Genomic DNA, 21,865 nt, shown 5'->3' on the forward strand with positions numbered 1-21,865 from the left:
TTCAAAAGGAATAGGTTCTCATAAAAAAATAAATTAGAAAGCTGTTAAACAAATTAACATAATGCAAAATATATTTCCCTGTACATTCATCACCCAAACCAGGTCAGAAACCTTCAAAAAATCATTCAGCCTGTGGCAGACACCCACTTGGCAAAATACTCACTCACCTAGTTTAAAGAAAGAATGTAAGCCACAGGTAACAACAACCTTTGCTTTAACTAAAAGGACATATATAAATACGAAATAAAAAAATATAAAACTGAGGTGTATTAAATCAAGATGCATAATTTGCATAACTGAACACATTTACCCAGAAAGCCTATGAGGGACAGAAGATTCATGTATTTTCTCAACTTACTTGGCTGCTTCTTCATTAAGGATCTTTAAATACTGTTTTACTGGGGAGAGGAGGTCTGGGATTTCCAACAGTGCATTTTTTAATAGAGAAGATTTCACATGGGAATGTATGACTGGGACAAAAGCTTGAATTTCCAAGTCCAGACGAGACAGGGTGCTGACTATCAAGAAGAACTCCTGGGTAGAGCACTGAGAAGGGAAGGAATATCTGAATCATTACAATGCATTATATTTTCACTAACAGGTTCTTTTGCTCTTTCAAAACGTGACAGAATGCAAATAAAATGTAAGGACAGTAACAGAGCTGCACCATCTTGCCTCATTAATTAGGAGGGTTAATTAATCACACCAACTGTCTCAACCCTTGTCCTCAGGAATTTGTCAAGAGCTGGTCTCCAATGTTCCTGCTGCTGGGGGTAGATGTGGATACGAAAGCAGAAAAAAGGGGCAGTAATGTGTAAAGTGCAGGAAAAAAAGCAGGGTGGGTGATTGCAGGAACACCACACCTTATCCTCATGGTCCTGTGCACCCCAATGTTGCCCTGGCAGGACAGGGTTTGAAAGGCAAGGTCAGACACAGACAGGGAGAGACTGGGAACAAGAACACAGGAATGAGAAGAAAAAATGCAGAGAAAGGGAAACCCAGCACCCTGTTTGAAGTGCTTGTAGCTCCTGACAGCTCATGCTCTGCCTGGCTGCTCCCAGCCCTGCATGAGGAGAGTAAGAGGACACATCAGCCCACCCTTCATCCTCCATCCTCTCCTCACCACAAGGGAAGATTCTCCCACCTCGTTCAGGCACTTATCCAGGGTGTTCCCTGTCTCCACATTCTCTAGAAGGGAATACCCCACACTGCCAGAGCCTCTGTGACATGCACAGAGCAGGAGCACACTGGCTCCCTTCAAGCAGCTTCTCACCAAGAACACCAGCTTTAAAAGAGAATCTCCTCTCCCTTTCTGAACCATCAGTGTCACCTGTAATGTAGTTCAAGCACTTTGCTGTTGGGTTCTGGATGCTCCCTGGTGCTAACATGGTTTGTTACCTTTAGCTCCTCTTCAGGAAGGGCTTTTCAAGCAGTTACCACCCCTCCTGGAGCAACTCCCTTTTGCACACTCCCAAGCACCCCAGCTGCCCCGCGGACGGACCAAGGAGGCAATGCTGGCTCTGAAATGCTCTGTGCAGCACTGGGTTTGCATTTGTGCTTCACCTCAGCTGCACAGCACATGGAAACCCAGTCCTGTGGACACTCAGTGCTCTCAAACCTTGCTGAATTCAATTGTAGTCCCAGGACATTCCAGTTTCAGAAGTTTGAAAAAGGTTGTCCATAATTATTTGCACTGGTATCTTTTCGTATTTTACTGATCTTTAGAAACATTCCTCCTTTAGCCTTCTGAAGTTCTCGTATCAGTCAACTGACGAGGCTGGAAGTAAAGCAGTTTATTTCCCTCACCTGAGGTTGCAAGGAAGGCAGTAGGATATATAATATTCTTTGTCTCCCCATCCTCCTGTTCCAACATTTTTTTTTCTCTTCTACCACAGCAATCTATAATTGAATTTCTGGACAGGACTGTATAGTGACCAGTACAACACTGCTCACAGAAGAGGTAGGCTACAGTGAATCACTATTTCATAGAACACATTTACATTTTTATTTTGTCATCTTCTGTCTTTCAATTTCTCCTCAAAAGTAAATTTTTCTTTCTCTTCCTTCCCACACTCAAATGCAAGAACTAAGGCAATTCTCTCATTTATTCCACTGCAGTTATTCCCAAGGAATGTCTGTACACAAATACAGAATCAAATATTAGACAAACTGCAATTTAACCATGGTTAGGAATTCAGGAGGGCCACAGACACTGCACCCTGAATATTTCTGGAAAACCTAAGCTCATGTATTTTACAGAACCACAGAGTTCTGTGGGACAGAGGAGACCCATTAGGAGGTTTCCCTGCAAATGCTCCAATTTTTCTGTGGTTTTTTTTTTTTTTTGTCTGCTCTCAGGCCCATATATTCCAAGATACTGTGTGCTTACCACTAATCCATAATGCAACAACTATCATCATGTAGAAGTGTTATGAGACAGCACAATTTTCCTTTCCATTAAATTAATCCAAATATCTCTAGATTACTCTTTTGTATTACACTAACTGAACTGTTTCTTTGTTGTTAACACTCTTCAAATACCTCTAAGCCTTCTGTTCTCCTTTAATCATCAATTTAACAAAAAAAAAAAGGTCTTTCAGTTTTGCTTCATAAATGATCCATTATTCTGCCTCATGAAAACTTTGGAGTTCTTCTGCACTTGCTGCAATTTATCATCATCTTTCTGATCATCTAAGACTTACTATTTCTATCTTGCAGAAGTTCTGACAACAAAATTAAACAAAATAATAAAGGAGTAAATATGTCACCGGCGTTTGAAGTCAAAGCACAGAGGAAAGTGCCACAACTGTAAACAAATGATGAATCCCGGCTTGGACTCAAAGTCAAACAAAACACTTTCTGACTGATTTCATCACCATCATCATCCACATCCATGAAGATGAGAGATAAAATCCTGCCAGACTTCTCCAGAGTATGCAGAGGAGGTTCCTGGAGGCAGCAGGGTGATTCACAGAGGAACAGTGACCAGGATAGGAGAATGAGCAAACATGCACACGCAGAAACACATCAGTTCCACAGGGGTGTTTATCCGGGTGGGGGGGTAATTATTCTTCTTTTAAAGAAGGAAATAAAGAGGGCTCTGATCAGTATATGATCTGCAGGAGGAGTGTGGGAAAGGGAGATGTTCATGGCTATAGGTGAGAACACCTGGCTGAGGTGTTTGCCAGCAAAGGTGGTGAGGCTGGTGAAGCTCAGGCTCCACTAAGAGAAGAAAGCTGGATTTCAAGGCACCTAAAAAAATTTTCTCAGAATATGGTTAATAAGCATGCATAAGTTCCTCATAGCAACTCTGATGGCCTACAAGACACTGTCAGAGTCACCTAATGAGTTAAAATCCATTTGATTCTGTGACTACAGACCTTTGGAGAAAGGGAAATACACTGTGTTTTACTGCAAACAGCCTTATTAAACAGTGTCCCCAAGAATTAGGGTGAACATAGCTCTTTTGCGCTTATTCAGAGTGTTCCTGTTTCCCCTCTGCAGGACTTCGCATCTAAAATTTAATGTCTCCACTGCAGAAATAATTTACTAAGCAAACAGATAACTTGGAACAGATACATTCAAATAACTCTGAAATAATCTGGGCTCCAGTATAGTGGGACTGATTCCATTCAAACCCTAGGTAACTTCACAAAAGATACATACTCTGTTATAAATTAGACACTTTTAAAATACAGTAAGAAATACAGTAAGAATTGTTTACATAAAGGGGGATTTAACAGTCTTGCAGAAGGTTCTAACAAGTTTATCCAAATGCTATTTTTGAAGTCTATTTTTGAGATGACACCAATGATAGCCATAACTTCTCTGGCACTGGAGAAATAACGTCAGAGTTGACAGTGATGCCAAACAATAGTTTCAACCAGCAGTTTATCAAACTGTCCTGAAAATGGATGCAGGAAAGATCACAGACATCTAACACCCTCTCAGCAACACTGACAGCAATTCAGCTCTGTTTACATTACTGAAATTGTTTCCAACAGAGACCCAAAGCTAAAAGCCACTAAGCACTTGCTCCAAGTTAAAAGCATTTCAAATTAAAAAAAAGATATGGGTGTCTAAATGCAGTATACATTTATCACTCCTTTCAAATGTAAGACCCACCTTTATCTCTTTAGCATAGGAAGCAGACTTTGATTTGGGAAAAATAAGGTATTTAATTTTAAGATTATTAAGTCTCCTTGTTATGACTTTATATTAATCAGCTTAACGGGGAACAGTTTGCTCAAATCAGCATTTAGCATTGCAAACCTAAAAATATCTGTGATGCAGACTCTTTGAAAAATTAAAAGTGTAGTATAAGCAAGATGTGCAGGATATTACCACAGGAAATAGTAGGAAAAAAAATAAAAATACAAGGTATATGTTTGCTGAAGTCAAAGGATTATGATTTGGTGAAAATGTATGTAAAACATTCTATACAAATAGTAACTAATTTCTCAGGCATATGCAACAGGTATTCATTTCACACAAGAAAAAAACAAACCAAAAACCAAAACTGTAACATTTTTTTCTCTGAATCTTCTGAAAATCACACCCTCTTCAATGAAATATCAAATGCACCTTCCAGGTAAGGGCACATTTTCAGCATCACTGAACGATTTTAACATTTGGCACCCAGCTGAGCTGCACCTTTGTCCTCTTAGGAGTCTGACTGTGTCCCAGAAATAGTGAAATATTCACTGAAAGCAGGAAGGCAACTCCCTCAGGGAGGCTGTGGGCAGACAGGCTGCAAACACCCCCTTTACAGCACCTGCCTGCTCTGTTCTGCTCAGGTGAGCAGCCTGACATTGGCAGGAAACCTTTAGAGCCTGCTCCAGAACTGAACAGGCTTTCCCAACTGCAGCAGCTCATAAGGAACTGCAAATGAGAGAGAGCCTGGGGTCAACTCAGAGGCAGAACAAACTGAAATGATGTTTTACTACACGTGGTGGTAATGTATGATTATTGCTCTCCCTCCTTAAGTAAACAGCTCCCCTTTAATCTGTTTTCTACACTTAATGGCCAATTGTTATGATAATTCCTTTAGTGACTGTGCTTTAGTCAAAAATAATATTTATTGAGCAAAGGGTACAAATAAGATAAACACTTATGGGTTGAGCCTGTATAAATATTTATCTTCTGAAATGCACTGAAAACACAGGCATGAGAACAGCAAGAAACATCAGGTTGGCCCTGTAGGACACATTTCTAGAAGTACAAATGGCATGTTTACTCTGTACCAGTTATAAAACCTGCTCGAACATCAGTCACTGACTCTCTCTGCCACACTCCAAAGCAAGGCTGAACAGTCTCCACTTTAACTGAGGTGAAGAAAAGTAGGGTCCTGCCATTTGTATTTCCCACTGATGTCAGAAGGAAATGTCTGTGATGCAAAGTGTGCTGGGGGATTTGGTGATTCTCCTCAGGCTGATCTGATGCTGGAAAACTCTGAGCACCACCTCTGCCACCAAGGCCTGATTCTGCACCAGCTCCAGGCACTATTGAGACAAAACTCCTTAAAATTCCCCGTCTCTCAGATTTCCTTTGCAGTCAGCTTCTGAGTGCTACCCAGAAGTCCTCAAACATTTCATCTCCAGCCACCCTTCTTTTCCCACAGAGAGGAGTGAGGCCCCTCTGCAGTGGAGAGCATTTCTGCCTGGTGAGGTGTCAAGTGCTGGACCTGCACAAACTGAGAACAGCAACTAGTCCTTGTGAAGTAATTCTTCTCTCCATGGCAACTGCAATATTGCTCTTGTCTCCTTAACCACTCCCACAGTCCTTTTCCAGGCTGGGGCAAAATCACAGCTGAACTGCAACCCCCAAGGTAATACCTAATTCCTACTGTAAAAATACTGTTCTAATTCCAGATTGGTTATACCTGGGGTAAATCAGAAAAATGTTTTGGTTATTTGAGGCAATGGGAACTTGTGAAGGGCCAGGTTAACAATTGCCAGCTTGAATTATGCTCTCAGATATGACTTATTAGCAGGCTTAAAAAAAAAATTAGTAATTCAGACCAGGAAAACAGACAGTGATGTCCTTGACCACAAGAGTTCCCATCAGGATGCTCTGCCTTATGGACCATTGTTCTGCCTTCATTTCCTTCTGTCTTCTCCAGAGGTCACTGGTGCACAGGGATTTGCACCACAAAATTTCTGCAGTGGCTGACCTGAATGTAAAAAACATTCCAAATAACATTTGGAATGACTGAGACAGCCCAGCCTTCTCTGTACACTTCAGAGTCTCCTTGTACAGCATACCTCCTCAAATAATAACTTCACTGAAGTATAAAGGGCCTGGAGGACAAAATGCTTGTCACATTCACCTATTTTTCCTGCAGCTGACACTGAACTAACAAGCACATTCCTCCAGTGAAACCATCAGTGTGTTCTGTTCAGAGTCTTGGATCCCTTAATGGAATGAAATGGCACTGAATCTCGCTTTGAGCATGTGGGAGATGGACATCTGGAATTAACAGAACTGGAAAAGGGTTCTGTAGTGGGAACTGAAATGGCAGCATTCACTGGGGGGTGAAAAGGGAACGCAAAATTCCATGAAACCCAGTTACTCCATGTTCCTGAATACGTATTTGCTTTGCTGGGACCTTCCTTCAGGCTCCATATTCACCATCTGTGCTTCAGAATCAGTTTCCCAGTGTTTGCTTTTGATTCTTTATTGGAAACAGACCTTGTCTCTCAGGGACACTGCCATCTCCTCAAAGCCCTAAATGTCTTCAGGGATTACTCAGTGCTTCAGGTCCTCTCCAGAGTGCTCTCCACAAACCCAGGCTTTTACGAGGGGAAGCAAATGATCAAATCAAAAGTGTGCGTTTAGACCTTTCCCCCCTCATTCACCCTTTTTAGGGATTCTGCTGGAGCATTTCTCCTCTCCTGCAGCTTCTTTCCAACATCTGACTCACTAAACACGGATCTTCATGCTACAGTGGCTGTTGTTCAGACCAACTGCATTGTCACCTCATCTCAAAAACCGCATGAAAATCCAGGGTCTCTGCATGGCTCCACCTAAAAGTGAGCTTAGAGCTGAGAAAGGCAAGCAGTTCTACAGCAGGGAGAGACATCTGAAGAAATAAGTACATATAGAAAATAAAAGAAAACCAAAAAACCAAAGGAAAAAACCCCACAGGGCAGCAGCAGAGCAGTTCCAGGATATTGTGAAGTGCAGATGTATTCCTAGAAATAGTACTATGCATGAAACCTGAAATTAGCTAAACCATTAAAAAGTGAATTATCTAATTCCTGGGCAGTTATTTGTACAAAGAAACCCAACATTTGTATAATGTAAATATGGTACACTTTAGAGGATGGGCAAAGTGGTGCACGTTCCCTCTTTTCTCAACTTTCTTTACGGCTGGACCTCTATATCCATTCACTGAAACACACAAGCCTTTCCAAGACCCAAATACTGCAGCACTTCAAGGCTTTAAAAATTGTACAATAACTGGGTTTCAGATTTTTGGTGACAGCAAAAATCTAGGGTGTACCGTCCAAAAAATCTCAACTTTGTTCTTGTTCTACCCATCTATTCCTTATCTAAAAGAAACTGTCAAAACCTTTAAGTAGAACAGTGAAACAGAAGAACATGAAGTATTCCACAGGTGCCATTGGCACAGTAATCTGCTTCAACTAAGAATTGTCAGTGTCTCATCACTCATAAGCGATTCTTATTAAAATGTGGAGTGAAGTCCAAACTAGAGAATTTATAAGCAAACCAACATTCATCTGCAAACACCTAACTACAGCCAAGTGTCTCCACTTGCACAAGTGTTTTCAGATAAGCCTATGGAATGCAAAGCTTTGGTTTAAAGGGAAATAATCCACGGCCAAAGGGCCTATTGCACCATCCTACCTCGCTGAATCCAGACACTAAATCATGAGCACTGCAGATGTTTTCCTGTCATCATCAGCAATCCAAAGCATGTGCTTTAGAACCCTACCCAAACATTTGTTCTATCAGCTGATCACAAAGTAAGATTTTACCACATCTGATTTTTATAAACCCACAATCCCTATAACATGTCAACCTCCATCCTGCTAAATAGAAAACATTTTTAAACAAACATGCAAACCAAAGGATGTGTACTAAAACAGAATGATGCTGTTCAGAAAACACTAAGGGTAATGATGGGTTTACCTTCTTGTGGAAAACACTGCAGAGGCCTCTCTCTAAATCTGGGAGCTTACAAAGAAGATTTCGAATCTGACCAAACACACTGGATTCTGACAGCAGAATTTCAGACACAGCATCAAGCCGGGCATTTATTTCACTGTAAAAGAAGAAGATCAGTAATTAAACCTTGTGTTTCTCTGAGGGGAAGGGGGCAATGAAGGCAATGAGGGCAATGAACCTCTTCCTTCAGTTTGTTTTGAGTTGATTTGTTTAAGTCTTTGACTAATGTCACATCCTCATCAGTAGGTTAGGAAAAGAACTGAGGAATGTAGAGAATCTTTGGATTTCATTCCAAATGCAAGCAAGATCCTGCACATGAGCTCATTCTCCCCTGTCTGCGCTCACACTAGCCCAAGACACACTTCAGTGCCCAATTCTGCACATATTCCTGATGGTAGTAACATGAGCAACACTGAATCCTGAGTATTCCACCCCAAATGTACAGACAAGTGCCTGGAGGATGGGCAGAGGGTTTGGAGTTCACACCTGCACTCCATGTACCATACTTTATTCCAGTAGGATGTGGATACCCCTCACTATTTTGCCCCCCTGTGGCTGATCCTGACCAGTGATTGGCAATTACCTGGATCCAGACTCTGCGTTGGTTTTCCTACCTTTATTTTGCTAAAACCTGTGCCATTTATCTCCCTATTTCAGGACTGAAGCCAAGGAAACATCCTCCTGAAGTGGGGAAACACTTTTTTAATGAGAAAAGGTGATTCCATAGTTCTTGGCGGGTTTCTTTCAATCATATTCCTAAAAGTGAAGGGCTGCAAAAATGGACAACTACCACCAAGTTTCACCCCAGTCTCCTCTGTATCCTTCCAACATATCCATGGACTGGATGCAGATTGCTGAGGTAATTCCATTTCTGCTTTCTATGCAACCAAATTGCCTTCCTGCTGCTTTCTAGAGAAGTACTGATAGTGGGGGTAAATGGGTGTATCCAAAGCCCATCCACCCACGCAGTTAAAGGAGAAATCAGTCCTTCTATGCAGACATTTCACATCCCAGACAAGTGTGTACAAATGCAGCCCAGCCCACATTCTCAAGGACCAGCAAGATGCTCAGAGCTCAGCCAGCACAGAGGGATGGGAACTAAGGACACAATCCAAATTCAAGATTTTTGAAAGATTGCCTCCCTTGCCCATGGCTTTTACTGCAGAGGTTTCAGGCCACTTGCCAGTATGGCTGCTCATAAATAGTGCTCATGAGGAAATCAAAGAAATCAGGCACCTCCAAAGGTTGCAGACATTACAACAGTCCACCAGTCAAAGGCCTGAAGACAGCAGAATCTAAGAGTCCTTGAAATTTTATTGCACTTCATCTGAAAGGGGAAATCACGCCCAGGTGTGCTCTCAGGTACACACAAATCTAACAGCTTTCATGTGCCAGGATTGTTTCAGTGCCATACTTCTTTATGCCAAACAGTAAAACCAGCTCCTCACCTGTCACAGACAACACACCCTGACCTCCAGAGCAGCCTTGCCTACCTGTGGCCTGGAGCATGGGCAGGTGCAGCTCCCACTGCTGCCATATGAACAGGGACAGCCTCTGCTGCCTGGGCACTGGGATCTCACTATTATCCCTGGATGGGACAGACTCTGACAGCACCAGAACATTCACAACACCCCACTATCCAAGACTGGGGTTTTTTTTCCCCAACCCTGAGGAAAACAGAACAGTCAGACTTGGCAGGCATTAGAGTCCTGCTGCAGGTCACAAAAACACTTGATCCTCTACTCCAGCAATGCCAACACACAAATTTTAAAAATTTCTCCCATTCCTGTGGGCAGCCAGGCAACTTGGAAGCAGCTCTCAATGACAGCAGGGTCACAGGGAGGAACCTGAGCAGGGCTGACATCAGTGAAAGAGTCACAGAACACCCGGGCACACAGCTCCAATGCCAGCAAACAGTAGCAGTGACATTCTGAAGGGTCAGTGTCACCACCCACAATTCTATTTCCATGGAGAATTACTGATGTTTGCTACACTTGAAACCCTGGAACACATCTCCTCCACATGAGGGAGTACTGAACTGTTAAATTATAAACATAAGTATCTTAAAGAAGATAAAAACCTTTATTTTTCATTATAAAAAGCACTCTAAGAAGCACAACTGTGTTACTTAATTTAAACAGTACTACTACTACGTGGCCAACTGAAAACCGGCAGTAATATGTAAAATAGATGCAGCTATTCAAAAAACTCCTCCCTCCAAAGCTTAATCTGCACTTTAATCATCCTCACATATGGCTGTGTTACTGGAGCTCCAGTAATCTAAAACTAAGCATCCATACAGTTTTTCTGCTTTAATCCCACAAATAAGAAAGGATCAGGAAAATGGCATTCAGTACCAAATGACCCATTTTTTTCCACCTGTAAAGAAAACCTAGTGAGAGTACTATTTCAAAATTCAGAAACTATAGCAAAGAATTGTCTAAAACACCACATACTCATGAGGATGGAAGGACTAGGATAAGGTATCATAAAAAACAGATGATAAATTTTGAAATATGCTTTTAAACTTTAAATATTTAGACTTAAATTAACAAACATTTTTATTGAGTGCCAATATATAAATATATATATTACAGTGATCAGTTGCTAAGGCATCACTAAAGGAATTTGTTCTGCACTGCACAGTTATCCAGCATACATAATATACAGTTTGGCGCTGCCAATCTCTGCATGGGCTGGAAAAGAATTCCACCACCAGAAAACCTGGATCTAACATTATGCAAAGAAACTCAACAGCCAGCTAAACTGGCTACTACTTCATGATGCATTTAGGTGCAATATTAGCCTGTTCTTTCTCATCTGTATAAACCCTGTCAGCAATCTGAGCTTTATCCAATTTTCCAAGCAATCTTCTGGGGAATAATGTAACATAATTCAGTTGACTAAAAGCAATACTCTTACTGCTGCCATACCCCCCATCTAAGAATAGCATCATTAATACAATACCAAAATCACTTTTCAGTGTATTTAAACATAACAAAATCTAACTGCAGAATTGTTATTGCAGTCATTTAAAAGAACTACTTGAAGTGAAATAATGAGATACTCCCCTGCATTATTCTGCTGCCAAATAGTGAACAATACAGAAAATTAGAAAATGCAAAGAAGATGTTTGAATCTTAAACTAAAAATTATTTTGACACAGCAGAAGGCTGCAGACACGAAAGTACTGCACTGAATTAACATCTGAGCAGCCTAAACAGGACTGCTGGTTGCTGGTGTGGTGACAGAGATCTGCTGGTCTCTCCTGCAGCAAAACAAACCTAACATTTTAGATGTGATAATATATCTTTACGTTTAAAGGAGAGTGAAATTGATAATGTAACTGCTATATGAGAACTAAGGACATTTTCATTCATGTAAGGTATTATTTAAATACAAAGTAAATAAATACAAATTTATGAGAAATCTCTTAACTTATGCTAAATGCACACAGTATGAATTCATTCATCATGCTACGGACATAACTCAAGAACAGTGTATACAATTAAAATTAATTTTATTAACTCCATTCTAAGAGAACAGTGATGTGCAGAACTGTCAGTCACAGGAATTCAACCCCTTAAAAAGCATAATTAAAGGTATGAAACAACAAACATTGTTTTCCATGAACTATGGTATCTAAATCAACACCTAGCAGCCTCCTAACTGCAGCACTGTAAAGAATGAAAATGTATCATTCTAATTACTCACATATTATGGGGCTTTTTCTGAGCTCCCCTCAGACCACAGTTGACAAATGAAGACTTTGGATGAGCAGATTAAGTTAAAGACCATGTTAAATGGTACAGAGTGTCCCCTGCTTTAGACTACTCCGTTTTCATGACAGGCAAATAGTGCCATCAAAGCCCACAACGCTGGTAGAATTACCACTGTGCAGTCTATAAACTCAGGATGTCCTTTTAAAGAACAAGCAGATGAAGCCGTGGCTTACTGCAGAAGCCTAGGGGTCAGTGGGATGAGGTCCCCAACACTGACAGGAAACGGTTGCAGAGCCAGCCAAGGCTGCTGGCAGTGCCAGCAGAGGACTGTTGAGCCCCTTGCAGAGGCAAGGATGCACTTTTCCAGGACAAACATCTGTGTTATGCCTGCTGGAGATCAGCACAGCACAGCAATGAGGTCAGCAAGCAGCAGGGTCAGGACCACCCAACACCCCTGGAGCATCTGACCCTTCTCCAGCCAGACATGTCTAGAACAGGCTGCCTCTTGTAACTGCTTTGCACAGAGAGCCAGGAGCTTGTCTCCAAGGCAGGAGATGTTATCATGGAAAGATCCCTGCAGGGAGGAAGGCCCAGGTGTGCACAACCCAGGGCCCAGACCCCTCGGTCAGCTGCACTGCTGCTGGGGCCAGGAATATCACAGTGACCCCTTTCTCCCTTTTTTCCTCCCTCCTTCTCTAATCCACCTCCCTCTCTCCCCCCATTCACTCTGTCCCCCTGGTCAAACCCACTGCTGTGTGCTCATCCCGCTCAGGACCTACAGACCAATCTCCCTGCCAATTGTGCAATTTACTAACAAAAATTTGTGACCTTCTCTGGACCCTCTGTCCTTCCTTTCAGCCATGAGCCCCTGCCCATCTTGGGTGCTCCGTTCCCTTTAAGGCTGGCATGCCACCCTTACCTCTGCTTTTTTACCTAAGTGCTAGCTAAGCTAAAAACTGGCTCAGTTATGGGATGAATCCTGATTTGTTAAACTCTGGTGTGACCACTGGAATTTTATCCATTAGCACCAATGAAAAAAGTACAAACAAAGGTAACTATATCATAATTAGTACAGTGAAATTTAAGTGAAACCTAAAAAAATTAAGTATCCTTCTGGATCTGTTCACTTGTTTTTTAAGTACTTTATTCCCAAAACTTCTGATGTCTCTCCAGAGAGGTCCAACAGGAGAGGACAATCTCCCTGAAGGGTTCTCAAACACTGAACAGCAGTACATAAGTACCCTAAACTTTAGCTTCACATCTGTTAAAAGAACGGCCTAAAATATGCAAATGGTAATCAAACACTTTTGTTTATGTTCATACACAATGTATTTCAGCTATTTGTGCCTAAAAAGGGAACAATTAGCTACTTCAGCCAACATGAATGAATGCCTGATTGCTCCATTTATAAGGAATTAGACACAGCATTCAAAGGGACCAAAACACAGCTAGCAAAAATGAATCAATACATGTGATGATGCTGCAATCTTTTTCTTTCCTACAACAATTTTGAGATCTCAGGCATATGCTGTAACCTGCATTTGTGCATTTTATCCTGGCACTGATTCTATAAAATTGTTATTCTTAGGAGGAAAATTTAGCGCTGTTGTAGGATCAGTGGATTTTATTCACAAATTACTGCTGGGGAAAAAAAAATCTAATCCTGCTCTGGATGAAGATGGTATCAAATGGAAACCAGTTTAAGTCCGAAATAAGATGGGTTTCTTCAAGGACATTTAAACAGTTTGTTTTACTGCCCTGATATTTTAATTAAGAAAACAAGGACAAAGCCAAACTTGAAAGACTTTCCTTTAGAATTATATTTTGTGTATAGAAGTATAAATAAAGCAGCACTCAATATGTTCAAAGTGAGAAAATTTAGAACAAGACATTATTTTATATTACAAAAGACATTGTCATTGACAATCTCACTGTAAAGGGACCCTCTTCTTCCCAATTTATATCCTCAAGCAAGTCATATTGCATTAGTAATGCCAATTTACACTTCCTCTTCTTCAGGAGTAGATAAGGAACTGTCTGGAGTCCTGAATTGTGCAGTTCTGAATTTGCTACATTGATAGTCATTCTAAGCTCCTGTGGACAAAGCGTATTCAGACTAATAGTAATTATAAATACCATCCTAAAAAGCTTTAATATTGTAAGACCATCTTCTGGAACTGGAAGAAAAAGGGGACAAAGTATACTGGAATGCCAAGCAAAAAATGGAAATCCAGCTTTTGAGAGGCAATTAAAATTTTGGTTTCTCTGAAGCACAAAAGAAAAGGCTGACATGTTTTTGGCAACTGTCTAAACATATACTACTTTCCTCCTTTCTTGAGTCTTAAACATCAGCTCTAACTTTAAAAAGATGAGGTGATCTTGGCTAGAAATAAATGCAGGCACATCGTATGTAACACTAAAAATGTAAGAGAGACAAAAGAATATTAAAGAAATACAATCTAGGCACTTGTGGATCACTCAGTCTGTTTAAACTACTTCAAACATGAAAATCCTCAAAAACATGTAGAGAAAACCCCAAAGAGAGAGATTACTGTGCAAACTAGTATGTTCACATCACACACCCTTCCAGTTTATGTCACACAGATCCCCAAGCTTTTAAAATTTTGCATTAGAAATTCTTTTATATCAAAGGAATCACTTTTGCCACAGAGGCCAACAGTAGCCAGGTTCTCATCCAGTTCCACAGCAAGGTCTCTCCTGTGCAGGAACAGTGTGGGAGGGTGGGGGAATCACAGCCCTTATGCAGTGCTTTCTGCACATACAGAGTTCCCTGCACAGGAATGGAATCTGCAGATAATCCCCTACGATGGCTATCAATTTCTCTGTATGTGCATCATCCTACTTTAAACACCTAGTCACAGCTTTATTAGCTTTACAGACTGATCTACTATGGAAATAATAAAACTCTTATCTAATTGTGCTACTCTACTCATCTGCCTTTTCCAGTTTGGAACTTCTTCTTCCACTCCAGCCAACTTTGACAAGGTTATGTGTTTGAGATATCCAGAAAACAAATTTCCTAGGAACTGTGCAAGAATCCACAGCTGAGCAAGGCACAGACACACAAATTAATACCCAACCAGAGAAAGGATGCAGTATTTATTTGTCTGTTTGTATTGCAGATGGGCAATCAGCACTCCTGATACCTGGGGAAGGGAAATGCAAAGAAGAGGCTGGAAGGGAAGGAGGGAGGCAGTGGGTAACTATTCCCACTGTTAATGGTTAATGGATAATGGATATGGATAATGTCTCTATATTACAAAGACAGGGAAGGACACATTCTGCCAAGGTGAGGTTTCAAACTGGTCACATGCAGGGCAGTGTCTATGCAGGACAACATTCAAAATACACAACAAAACAAGAGATTAAAACCAGAGCCAGGTTTGCTCAGCTAGGCCCAAGTAAATCTTATCCTTCTCCTCATGTAGCTATTGAAAAAGCAGTGTCTTTGACATCAGCCTCAAAGGTTCTGAGATCTATTTCACATTAGGAAAGAAATTATTTGTAGCTGTTGCACACAAAGACACAAATACCACACTGTGCTGCAACACTGGACACTGAGAATTGTCCTAAGCCCTTTGGCTGCCCTGTTGCCTTTCCTGCTAGAGTCCCATTGCTGGAGTGGGGCCAGCAGGTTCTACTCACCCATAAATGCTCCAGGCATTCCACCCCCTTTTCTACCACTCCACTTACAGACACCAGGCAAGATAGGCACTCGATGGAACTTGAATTTCAGAGGTAAGGTAACATTTCCATTACCCACAAATATGTAACTTCTACAGAAGAACAACCTTCTTCACTCCTCCTATAAAGCTCAACTGTTAGTGACTGATACACTCCTACCTCATTATCTTTGTGTACCCAGGTGAGTAAGTGAGGACATTACACCTCTCTTGGTTAAACTTTTTTTTGTCATTTCTTTTTTTCCCAAATGTACACATCTTGTCTCTACATGTATTGCATCATTGATGATTTAAAGAGTATCTCCAAGTTTGCCCAAATGAGTCTGTACACATTCCATCTTTATTCAGCCTAATGTATGGTTTCTTCACAGGAAATTTAGTCATCATCCCAAGTGATTTTCAACTCTAAGGCATAAAGCAGTAATTACACCCTCTCACTTCTTGATACACCTACTCACTGACTAGAAAAGATGCAGTACAGAAGCCTTACTTCCTCTGAGAATGTCACTCCAGGAGGCACAGGTGAATTACAATTACGGAATGTTCTTTGAGTGCATTTGTGTGCATTACTGGGAACAATATTGCCAGATGCCTGATGCACTAACTATGTAAAATTACAACTTGAGAGTCAGAAAGGGAGAAGTACACAGAGCAAAATAGCTTTTTTAGCTTCAAGTAGTACTGAGGAGCGCCATCACCTCCAGCCACAGCAGCCTGCAAGTGCCAAGCATCTCTCTCCAGAAGCAGGAAGGAGCAGAGGGGTAAGAGAAGGAAACAAAACTACGAACCTGTAAAACTGGTTCTGCACTGAGACAAGGGAGAATTTAAACTAAATAAATTGGTTAACAAAGCAGGCCTGGAGTCCCAGGGAAGTAGTTTCTGCCTGCTGTCCCGGGTAGGAGCTCCATTTCCCTGCGGAGCAGTGTCTGAGCTGCTCCCCTACAGGCGTGGTCACTCGATGTGGTCATTCGGTGTGGTCACTCGGTGTGGTCACTCAAGCAGCACAGCCAGGCCTGGGAGGAGCCCGGGGCCATCCTCAGTGCTCTGGCTCCCTCCGCTGACAACTGCACACACAAACCCGGCAGGCCACGAGGGCAGGGAGGGAAATAAACTGATTTATTTACATTTATCCCTGCAAAGTGGCCTCGAAATTCCACCTAAATGCTTTTCATGATACAATGCCCTGATTAACTTCCATGCTGTTTAGGGTGGTTACATCAAAAGCCTTTGGAAGTGGGTAAGATACAGGAAACCTTTTATCAGAAGACTTAAAAAAAATTATATATACATATATATATAGGGCCACTGAAATTAACTTATTTGAAAAAGTCTAATAGGAAAATTAAGCAGTGATGCTGCAGAAATACAGTGCTTTAACATACTTGATCTGGTCAAGGAAAAAAAAATGCTTCTGAAGAAACAATTGGTAAATTACCACCAACAGCAAGATGCTAATACACTACTGGGTATATCCCACTATTTAAACCTGTAAAAAAGTAATAAACATTAAAACTGTTTAATATATTTTCAAAAGTAAAACAGAGGGGAAAAATAACTTGTGGATAACCAAGCTGAAAAATCTCCTGTATGCTACAACTGAAGGGAACAAAGTGACAACTTCAATGAACTCTACATTGACAGTGCTCAGGAAACACATACTCAAATGAATCCAAAACCTCAAAATGTAGTCAAATGCAGCCCATGGAGTCAATGCTGTTTTACTGAACCCATGGACTCAATACTGCTATTTACTATACATTCAGCACAACACTCAAATCAAGTCTGCAAAGAGAAATCAGAAAAGATGGTATCCATTTCAAAACTGAGGTAAGTGAAAACCAGCATAATACTGATACAAAACACAGCATTTCTAATGCAGTGATAAGTCAAGCACAGGTCAAAATACAGGAGTGGTCAAATAATCATCAGATTTCAGGATTAATAAAAAGGAACGCTCTCTTGCACAAAACATGGCATACAGGGATAACAAAAGCATCCATAGCTACTTTAGAAAAAATTAAACATTATTAGGGATGTAAATACTTGTGAAGCACAAAGACATCCAACATTAATGGGCAAGCTTAGGAACAAAACAACCTCCAATCCCAAGGCATCCTCATTCACTATTTGAAAAAGGATACAGAACTAGAATGGTGCCCAATCTGATTTCTGCAAAGGAATTTCTAACTTGATCTGAACCCACCACTATTTATCTGTGCCCAAAAGAGTGGTTTAACTCCTCCAAACCTAAACATAACACCCATCACTTCTATTGTGTCATCTGCTGTGCAAACTCTCCTGTGGATCTCAGGTCTTCCGGACAAACAGATTCATTGGACATACTCAATATCACAAGTAGAAAACAGAGGTTTAGCCCAGGATAGGGAAACACCTCACCTTAATTTCAGGAGGGGCTGGGTTACCCATTTCTTCAATCTTCGACGTCCAAATGAAGTTTTAGTATGATCCAAGACCCAGAGTAGGCTTCCTTTTGTTTTCATGTCCGTCTGAAACAATAATAACTTAATTGTTTTTAACTGAGCAGTCAGTTTTGCAGTGGTAGGACTTCCATATTATTCAAAACATTGTGTTTGAGCTTTAAGACATGGCAACTGTACATTCATTATCACTTTCATTAAGAACCTCCAGGAGTCATAAGATACTTAGTTATGCTTTTCCTTCAGCTCGAAAATGGTTTTTAGGAAATGACCAGGATAAATTAAACAGTCAAAATAAGTCTCTGCATAAAGTTCTGAGCACGAACACAAAAACAAACTCTACTGCACACATCACTCCACTGCAGTTGCTGAAGAAATTAAATTTCAGGAAAGTTCTTTGTTAGTCAAAGTGCAGCAAGGTTCCTAACTCATACTAAAAGCTAATACACATTAACTTCATTTATGCTTCTAAAAATGTTATCTCCAGTCTGAATCCATTTAAAATAATTTAAGACATACAGGTCAGATTTGCAAATCTGATGAATTTCATTGGGAAAAGTATGTCAAACAGCTGTGAAAATCTCAGCATTTGTTTTAAAAAAATTACATTTGTCCTTACCTGATTCTGTAAAATTTCAAGATTTTTCATTGTTGTCCCATTAATTGTCATGTATTCAGTTTCACTGGACAACTGTTTGAAATTGCTACGGAGAGGAATTTCAGATGTTATATTTAAAACTTGGGCATGAGCAGAATACTTAAACATTGTCAGGTTTCTCACATTAGAGAATTCAACTGTTATGCAAATAATTTTTTAAAAGTCAAGCAAGAAATTAAAATCTCTTCAAATAAATAAAAGAACTGAACACTAATAACTTCTTTTAATTTTCTACTTGGGAAAATAAAATTTCAGATTAACTTCCCCATTTCCTACAATGACTCTGACAAAGCTCAGAACAAAATCCAGCCCTCCTGTTATCTAGCCCTTTTCCACTAAATGGTTAATTTACTCAGTTTACAATTCAGCAATGATAGGACTAACAATTAATACTTTGAGAATGGAATAGATTTTTAATACAACTCATCCTCAAAACAACTTATCAATAAACATACTTTTTTATTACTACAGCAAATTAAAACAGCCTGCAAGTGCAATTATGTAGGAAAATAGAAATAGGAGAGATTGAAACTGTTTGATTTTGTTTTAATATGAAATAACCGTGACCTAAATTACTTGACTTTTTCATACTCCTTAACAGAACGGGATGAGATCAATGCAAAGGTTGTGTTGCTTTAGAATCGCCATTAATAAAATAATGTATTAGGTGTGCAATCATATTAGATCTGAAAATCATTTCAGTCTCAGACACACATGTAGTAGTCAGGACTGTGAAGTGCAGTATCCTCACTAAATGCTTCTGACAAATCAAGTCATGATTGTCTGGGTTAATCATCCTGCTGACTACCCTTTGCACAGAATCTAGGACACCCTTTGCTGTCTTAGACTAAGCAGAACCACTTGCTGGGCAAGATTTAAAACACTTTTCTTGACTTTTCACAGTAAGTTTCTCAGTGCATTCAGTTTTAAACCCCCTGGAAAAGTACTTGAATGCTCAACCCTTTCCTGTTAGGCATACACAGCTGCATTGCTGCTATACTGAAAACAAGAACGGCACCAAAACTTTCAGAAATATGAAATATTCAGAGACTAATCTTATATATTTATGTTGTATGCAGGTGCTTGGGCCTGCTACCAATTTTTTTCCTAAATAATGGGTCAAATTAGAAGTATTTTCCACAGAATTGTAAAAAAAAAAGCAGATTCAACTGAGGGCCCTCAAGAAGTTTAATGACAGCTTGGAAGTACAGCTGACTCAGAACTGTACCCATAGTCATAATTATTCTGCTTTGTGTGCTATTTCAGAAACCAAGGAAGTTGACCAGCAAAAGAAAACACTGGAGGCAAAACCAGCAACACTTTCCAAATTACACAACATTGTAAGCAACAAAACAATATGACTTTTTATTATCTTCACTCACAAGTGCTGATGCTGGCAAAAATTAATTAGGAAAGATTTCTGCTAGGCTCCCACTCCCTGCATGAAACAACAGATCCCATCTGCTGTTCCAAAAGCACCTTTCTGTACACCCAGGACCAACTGCAGTTCCCAATTTGTCACTGCTCAAGGCTCTGGTCTCTCAAACCCAGCTAGGTGAGAACCACACCCTTCCACCTCCTCTCCAAAGCCAAGAGGATGCTCCTGGGTTTCCCCATGATATCAGTGGTTCAGGATTGTGGACTTTTCTGGTTCTGGTGTTCCCACAGTTCTCCTAGCTTTAGAGCACCTAGCACTCTGTTCACAGCAGGGCTGCTCAGCAGTGTCTGAAGACAACTCACTTTGTTGCACTGCACAGTGGATTTACTCTTCTTTCACAGTATATTTACAGTTCTTTCAGATCAGACAGGCTGAAGTTGTTTTCACAGCATAAATTATGTGTGTCTTACATTACCCAGGTGTTTTCTTTATCTGAGTTACTTCACCCTGCTATTAATCGTGGTAATTGAGAGTTTAGAGTACATGAGTAATAGTCAAGATCAACTGCAGGATATGCCCAACCAACAATTCTGCATGTCACAGCACAGAACATGTTTTGCTTCCACCCACTCATCTTCCTTCAGCTTGGGATCAGAACTTGATAAAAATGTGAAAAAACCTCACATTCTTTATAAGTTATTTAGAGACCAAACGGCAGAAGGCAGCTGTAGGTAACTATTAAGTCAGGGCTGGTTTTGCAGCAAAGGTTTCAGCACGACCCCTGCGTGAAATGCTAATAGGCTGCTACCAGCCCACCCTGCACAGCTGAAAGCCACCTTTCAGAAATCATTCTGACAGCATCACAAGGCCATAACTCCTCCTGTAGGTGACACTGTGACCCCAGTTTCAAAGCAAAGACTTGCAACAGTCTCAGGCACTCAAGCAGCACAAAACCCAAGTAATGGAAACAGCGGGCAAGTCCATAACAGAGGAGCGTGGCAAGGCAGGGTCAAGTCATCTCTGGGCTTAGAGAAAGAAAAAGAGTAAACAAACAGAAGCTTCTATGGAGCTTTAGAATCTTATAGGGAATACTCATGACAATGAGGTTCCTGCCCATAAAATTACTTTTTCAGAGTAGGATCACATGATGATGAGTATGAAACGGTTACTGCTTTGCTTTAGGACACTGAAGTATATCCCCAGATCTCAGTTATTAGGTGTTACTGGAGAAACCAGATCATCTGAGTCATTTTTACAGTACTTAAGGGGGTTTATAAAAAAGAGTAAGAGGAACTTTCTACACAGGCAATTAGGGCAAGGGGGAACAGCTTTAAACTAAACTAGGAAATATTTCGTTTTATGAAGGAATTGTTCCCTGGGAGGGTGGGGAGGCCCTGGCACAGGGTGCCCAGAGAAGCTGTGGCTGCCCCTGGATCCTTGGCAGTGCCCAAGGCCAGGTTGGACACTGGGGCTTGGAGCAACCCAGGACAGTGGAAGGTGTCCCTGCCCATGGCACTGGATAAACCTGAAAGTTACTTCCAATCCAAACCACTCCGGGATTCTGTGACTTTGCCTCTCGAGAAGCTTGCTGTGAATGGTGGTTTTACTACTGTGTTCATTATTTTCTCCACAGGAGATAATATATATAATTTCATAGCTGGTATCTCAGCCTAAGTGAATGCATGTTATTTAGATCAGGAATTTTCAACTACTTTAATTTTCCAAATCTCTAATGTTTCTGAGTAAAGCTGCAAGACACCCTGAAAGCAACAGAT

General features: G+C 40.7%; 1 protein-coding gene across 1 annotated transcript in view; it reads right to left on the minus strand.

Annotated features, from left to right (window-relative positions):
• Positions 1-21,865, minus strand: part of MSH3 (mutS homolog 3) — an 88,275-nt gene that overhangs the window by 31,211 nt on the left and 35,199 nt on the right. The window contains exons 11-14 of the mRNA XM_083884096.1: positions 18,674-18,758; positions 18,014-18,123; positions 8,155-8,287; positions 359-546 (exon numbers count right to left, since the gene is read on the minus strand). Coding sequence (XP_083740222.1) covers positions 359-546; positions 8,155-8,287; positions 18,014-18,123; positions 18,674-18,758 — 516 coding nt within the window. The remainder of the gene's footprint in view (positions 1-358; positions 547-8,154; positions 8,288-18,013; positions 18,124-18,673; positions 18,759-21,865) is intronic.

The sequence above is a fragment of the Zosterops lateralis genome, assembly GCF_965231275.1.
Source record: "Zosterops lateralis genome assembly, chromosome: Z".
Lineage (NCBI taxonomy): Eukaryota > Metazoa > Chordata > Aves > Passeriformes > Zosteropidae > Zosterops > Zosterops lateralis.